The 6,987-nt window shown below is 44.9% G+C and overlaps 1 protein-coding gene across 7 annotated transcripts in view; it reads right to left on the reverse strand.

Moving 5' to 3' along the window:
• Positions 1-6,987, reverse strand: part of Lman2l (lectin, mannose binding 2 like) — a 21,409-nt gene that overhangs the window by 9,010 nt on the left and 5,412 nt on the right. For 3 of the 7 annotated variants that reach the window (XM_031367175.1, XM_031367174.1, XM_031367176.1), the window contains 2 exons: positions 6,141-6,258; positions 5,281-5,363 (listed from right to left, as the gene is read on the reverse strand). In XM_031367175.1, coding sequence (XP_031223035.1) covers positions 5,281-5,363; positions 6,141-6,258 — 201 coding nt within the window. Of the gene's footprint in view, positions 1-5,280; positions 5,364-5,525; positions 6,120-6,140; positions 6,259-6,987 lie in introns of those variants that run through there. The other 4 variants (XM_031367178.1, XM_031367177.1, XM_031367179.1 and 1 more) reach the window with 2 other exon arrangements.

The following is a 6,987-nucleotide window of genomic DNA, read 5'->3' on the forward strand; positions in this document are numbered from 1 at the left end:
GAGAGAGAGAGAGAGAGAACGTATGTTCTAACAACTGAACGAATGTAGCCTTGGTTTTCTTCTGCTAGAAGGACATAAAGGAACATTAAGGACACCTGCGTGAAGCCTGAAGACAAGGAGCAGTGAGTTCACCATTTTTAACTCCTATGTTTTTGACCACTATGCTGGGAATAGTTTTTGCTTTTTTAGGAAAAACACACGTATATTTGGGGTTAAGAGGGCAAAGTTCAACAATTACTCTTAGCTAGTTGAGAAGAAAATGCTCACGTGTGAGCAAGTATGGGCATACCCGGGACATATAAAGGACACAAGCTGGCATGACTATAATCCTAGTTACTCAAGAGGCTGAGACAGGAAGAGTACCTAGGACCAGAAGTTTGATACCAGCCTGGGTAGTAGCAGTAGAGTATACTGTAGAACCCTCTAACAGATTACCAGTCAATAAATCTGAAACTTTTATCAAAATAATGAATTATCTGGATCTGACATTCACATTCTTAAACTCCCAACTTTGTAATTATGTCTTTAGACAGCTGCTATATGATGTGACATTTTCATTTGTAAAAAAATGCCTTTACAGATTTGCCTTCTTCCCTGCTCTGGATTTTCTGGAGCAACAGAGCAAATGGCTCCTCTACTAGGTGCTGCTAAGAGGCAGCCTCCTCCTGAGCTGTGCATCTAAGCCCTCAACGCTACTGGCTCTATAAAGCTCTTCAGCTAGCCCTTCATGCAGGAAGGGAAAGGGTGCCTGAGTATCTAAGCAGAACCCATGCCCCTCAGAGCAGGCAATAATCAAGCTGAGACATATGACTCCATCAGCACCAAACCCCATTAGCCTCCTACTAGGAGATTCTGACCTCAGCTCTCAGCTCCTGAAAGGTTGTGGAAAAAGGGGTACTTCCAGGTCTCCAAACAATGCTTATATACTTGAGCATCATCATTATCTAAAAACTTTTAAAAAGGGGGGGGCAGTCACACCTAAGTGTTACAACATGAAAACTTAAGAAGTCAGAGTTCCTTGGGAAAGATTTCCCTAGATAGTAGTAGCACACACCTCAGAAGGCAGAGGCAGACAGATCTCTAAGTTAGAGGCCAACCTGGTCTATAGAGCAAACTCCAGGACAGCCAGGGCTGCACAGAGAAACCCTGTCTCAAAAAAAGAGAGAGGGGCAGGGAAGATTCCATGAGCCAAAAATAAAAAGGCCAAGTAAGATTAGTTTATCAAGAAAAGGACTAAGGGAACACAAGGTGTGAATACATGTGCGCTTGCAGGTCTGTGGTGTGTGTGTGTGTGTGTGTGTGTGTGTGTGTGTGTGTGTGTGTGTGTGTGTGTGTGTTAGGGACTAAGCCCTCCACTTTCTGGGCATGAGTTCTATCACTAGTTCTTCAGCTTGAAATGTGTTCTTAAGACATTAAGTGTTCATTTTCTTCCAGCATACACACACACACATAAATAAATAAATAAAAGAAAATATGGGGAGTGCCTAGACTATGACATCCAGGCTAGCCTGATCAAGGCAGACTGGGGAGCTGCTCCTCTCACTCCTGGTTGCCTCTCTCCCCAATATGTGAGGCTCAAACATGTCACAGACAAAAAGACAGCCCAGCCTGCCAACAGCTTTACTCTTCTGTGTCATCATTCCAGAAAGTATCTTGCCACTAGACTCTGGTTTCAACTGAACAAAGACATCTGTGCTCCAAGGGTACTACCAAGTTCTCCGAAGTGTTCACCAACATCTGGGTTCACAGGAGAAAGAAACATGATCTTCAGCGGACAGGCTCCTAGGGCCAAAGGGCTATGGACTCATTTTTCAACCATGTCTAAATCAACAGCAACAGGGAGACACTTGACCCACCCATAGTGAGTTCAGGTATGTGCTCATTAAGGTGATGATTATCATAATGTCAGAACATTTTTAACCACTCCATAACTCTGTGCCCACTGGCAGCCACCTTCCCCCTCCCTACTTGAGAGCCTCAGCTCTGAACAACCTCTCTCTTCCCTGTCTCTGTAGATCTGACCATATTTCATAGGAAAGAGCTCACAAGATAAGCAGGACTCTTGTGATCCATAGCAATACTTATTTTATCACTGAATAGTCCAGCTGATGGACACTTGAGGTATATCAACGTTTTGGCTGCTATAACCATCTGTGTACAAGCCTTTTCGTAGATACTGTTATTTCTCTTGGCTACACACACAAAAGGGGATTCACTGGATTAGAGAATCTCTATCTTCAGTCAGCTTTCTAACTGTATCATTTTACATCCCCACAAGTAAATGTGGGTTCCAAATGATGCCTACATCTCTGCACTTGCATCTTGGTGGCTGTGAGGATCTCACTGTGGTCTCATCTGTGTTTCTCTAAGTTTACTGGCCATCCATTTATCTTCTTCAGATAAAATCTACTCAGAGCATTTGCCTAGTATTTTATTGGCTTGTCTTTTATTAAGTTGTAGTCGTTCTTTGTATGATAGTTCTTTATATATTCTAGCAATGGCTGTCTATTAAGATTTGCATATATTTTCCTCCATCCTACAGATGATTCCACTTTCTTGGTATGCTCTTAGTGCTGGGGCCTGAACAGGGCCTTGCACACATAAGGCAAATACTCACACAGCTACACCACCAGCCCTACTCCTGACAATGTGCTTTGAAGCACATAAGTTATTACTTTTAAAAATTAATTTGAGGGGCTGGTGAGATGGCTCAGCAGGGAAGAGCACTGACTGCTCTTCGGAAGGTCATGAGTTCAAATCCCAGCAACCACATGGTGGCTCACAACCACCCGTAATGAGATCCGACGCCCTCTTCTGGTGCGTCTGAAGACAGCTACAGTATATTTACATATAATAAATAAATAAATCTTTAAAAAAAAAAAAAAAAAAAATTAATTTGAGAGCTGGGCATAGTGGTGCATGCCTTTAATCTCAGGGCTCGGGAGGCAGAGGTAGGCAGATCTCTGAGTTGGAAGCCAGTGTGGTCTAAAAAGCAAGTCCCAGGACAGCCAGGGCTACACATAGAAACCCTGTCTTGAAAAACCAAAAAAGAAAAAAAGACCTTTATTTTAGGTGTCTTCGTGTTTTTCCTGCATGCACGTCTGTGCACCACATGCAAGCCAACAGATGTTAGAAGAGGGCATGAAGGCTGCAGAAGTGGAATTATGGACGGCTATGAGTCACCATGTAGGTGCTGGGACCTGAACTTAGGTCCTCTATAAGAAGGCCTGGTGTTTTTAACTGCTGAACCATCTCTCCTGCCCCAGATCCTTCCTTTTGGTGAAGCCCAGTTTCCTGTGCTTCTTTTTGTCATTGCTGAAGCCAACATCGCAGAGGCAGAGATTCTAGAGTTAGACCTACGGTCTGTGTGACCAAATAAGCTCTACAGACTTTCTTCTGCTCTGTAGAGTCTTACTCATAGGGCAAGGGTGGTAACAGTTGCAACAAAGAGTTGCTACAAGTAAATAGTACACTTGGACCAATGCCTGCACCCTTGTGTGAGTAAGCAAAGTAAACCACACCACTGAGAAAACACATTTGATTTTATCCTCTGAGAACTTCCCAGCTGGTTGGGTATGAAGATGACAATTTTCTACAAACTCTGGACTGAACAGAAGCTCAAAGAACTGAAATCACATATATGAAAACACCTAATGTCTCTTCTCTCAAGAAAGAAATCAACGGGCAGGAAAGCAGTGGATGGCTGAAGGCCTAGCACCAGAATGGTGAGCTCCAGGACAGGGAGACCCTATAAAAGCTGCTACCTTGAACACCATAGCTTCTCTAGTCAGTTCATCCACTGGGAAAGAGGAATCACGCTGTGAATGATCTAACAGCCCAAATAACAACCACTCGGACACATAGTGTCAGGGTAGCTAGTGTGCCTAAGAGGAAAGAGAACAAACAGGAACAGTGCAGCTCATGCGATGTGGAACACAGCAAGGTGCTGGCTGCCTTTCTTTCTAGCCTCTATCTGAAGCTCTCTACTTCCTCACTGTCCCCTCCCAGAATGCCTTAGTACACACTCTCCCTCTTCATGGACCACTGGCTCCTTATCCTGCAGACCTCAATGTAAATGCCTTGTCCCGGAGGAAGGCTCTGCAGCCACCACTACTGCTGCCCGTTCAAGGATAGATGGGTCTACTGTGTCCTCTAAAAGGCCCCAGAGTCTCCCTCCAGCAATCTCCACTCTATAGAGTACAGAGACGATGGTGGTCTTGCCCTGGCATCTAGCAAGGGTTTGATGGTCCTGGAACAACAAGGGGCCCAGAGGAAATGGAAACACAGTTCTAACTGAACCCCAACAGAAGGATACTCACCTAACCCAGGTCTCACTTTCCAGCTCCTCTAAAGTGACCTTGGGAGACTCTGACCGTTACACCTGAGTGTGGTACACACAGTAGTCACTGTCACGTTTACATGGGTTTCTGATACATCTTTGGGGGGAGTAAGTGATCTCCATCCCCACTCCCAACCCTGCCTTCTGAAGGATACCCAGGAATAGCTTGTCAGCAGTTCTCTACTGTTTCACGGCAGTGCCACAGAAGAGGAGGATACAGTCCTGGGCCAGTTATAAGCAAGTACTGAAGAACCCTCAGAGCTGGTTAATGTCTCTGCACTGTCTAGACACTGGGTTCCATCAGGATGCTTAGATCTGAGTCAGGGATGATGGCCCCATTTGCAATCCCAGGACTCAGAAGGCTGAGAATAAAGATCTCGGGAAACTCCAGGCCAGCTTGGGCTCCATAACGAGACCTTATTATTATAAATAAGGCAGCGGTTTCATCAACTTCTATTTACTTAAGCCTTTCTTGTAAATGATGGGAACTGCTGCCGGAGAAGATAAAGATGCTGGAAATGGAGGGCAAGTGGCAGAAGAGAGCCCACAGTAATGGCTAAAGTCTGGAGCACCCATCTTTCCCCTTGCTTTGGCCTCAATTCCAGCAGCTGCCTTATAGAAATGAATGAGAACCCTGCTGGCACTATAGGAACACACCCAGTGTGACTAACAGCTATTCTAAAGGAGAGCACCCAGTGTGACTAACTGCTATTCCTCAATGACTGCTGGGATCACAGGTAGTTCCCTCCAGAGAAAGGAAAGAAAAGAAAAGAAAAGAAAAGAAAAGAGAAGAAAAGAGAGAAGAGAAAGCTGACAAGGACATTATCCTTTGAAGGTCAACAACAGGCCCTTACTGTCTCTCCCGTTCCCTCCTGTGCTCTGCTCCTGAGGGAAGGGCTGTGATCAGTACAGCTGCCCTAAGCTCTGACACTCGCCATTACCTCGTGCTGCTTCTCCTCATTGGGATAGGTGTCTACAAACACTCCCAGCCCCACAAATTTGTCCATGTTTCCAAACACAGGCCCTAGAGAGAGAGAACAGATGATGAACAATGACATACAGCCAAGAGTGGACAAAAGGAGAGATCTTACATGGCAGAGGACAGGGTGATATTCAAATGGCTCCAGGCATTTCCTAAAATGAACACACACACATAAAAGAACCCAGTCAAGTATATGACCTACACCTGGGCCCATGAACAGCTGTACAAGTTTGCTGCTAAAGGCAGGAAAAGAGGAAGGGCCACTGTAACCTTGTTTGTACTATAGTAACACCCTATTTCAAACTGGTTGCTAAGGCTCCCCTACCTACAGAATTCTGCTTCACAAACACTTGGTGACGATTATGCCCCCAAGAGAGAACTGAATTCCCAAGTTCTACTTTTTGTTGCAAGAGACTAGGTCAAATCAGGTTCAGCATGCTATCCATTTGGAGCACCAGCTCCAACAGCAGCAAGAACAACAGAGAATTCTCTCTCTTGGCTTGTGCTGAGATCATAAATGTGTGTATGTCCAGAAGAAACTAGCACACCAGTCTCCAGGGTTCAGGAGAGAGTGCATTCAGCTAGCCAGTGGACAGGCTTCACAGGAAAACACAGGAAGAACCAACAAGCAAGGACTCATCCAAGGATGAGCCAAGTTCAGACTGCTTAGGACTCAGACCCCATTCTATAATAGGTTAATACTCATTCACAGGCATCAAGGGAGAGGAAAACTAGAAGGAAGGGTCTGTCTCAAAAAGAGGGCACAGGGATAAACAGGCCTGCTACACCCATGTGGCAGCAACCCAGGATCCCTAATACCTGGCTGCATTCGGTCCTTTGTGTACCAGATTGCCAAGCCGTCTCCATGCAGATTCTTCTTCCCTTGGCCGTGGATCTTGAAGTGCACCTGCAGTTCCCAGTCTTTCAGGAAACATGGCTAAGGTGAGGAAGACAGAGGCGTAAGACAGGAGCAGGAAACCAGAAACCCATAAAGCCCTCACAGGCTTGCCTATAGACTTGGAAAGCAGCTTCGGTAACAGACTAAAAATTAAAATGAAATATAAGACTTGGAAAGTACTTCCGTCAAAAAACTAAACAGACGGGCTGCAGGGATGGCTCAGTGGGTAAGAGCACCGACTGTTCTTCTAGAGGTCCTGAGTTCAATTCCCAGCAACCACATGGTGGCTCACAACCATCTATAATGGGACCCAATGCCCTCTTCTGGCGTGTGTCTGAATACAGCTACAGTGTACTCATATAAATAAACAGATCTTTAAAAAATAAAACAAAACAAAAACAACTAAACAGGCTGTTTAAGGAACTCTGTATAACAGACAGACAAACCACCCGATTATCTTCACATCTTCCAGCAGGAACAGGAGAGTACACTAAGGCTGGAAAAGGCATATAAATGTGCCATGATCCTTCATCTACCCAGAAGCGCAACTGGATAAAGACTGACTTAATACCTGTTTACAACTTAAAAGTATTCTTCTGAGGGCTGGTGAGATGGCTCAGTGGGTAAGGGCATTGAGTTCAAATCCCAGCAACCACATGGTGGCTCACAATCATCTGTAATGAGATCTAACGCCCTCTTCTGGGATGTCTGAAGACAGCTACAGTGTACTTATATATAATAATAAATAAATCTTAAAAAAAAAAAGTT

The sequence above is a fragment of the Mastomys coucha genome, unplaced genomic scaffold (genome assembly GCF_008632895.1).
Source record: "Mastomys coucha isolate ucsf_1 unplaced genomic scaffold, UCSF_Mcou_1 pScaffold14, whole genome shotgun sequence".
In the NCBI taxonomy this organism is placed as follows: domain Eukaryota; kingdom Metazoa; phylum Chordata; class Mammalia; order Rodentia; family Muridae; genus Mastomys; species Mastomys coucha.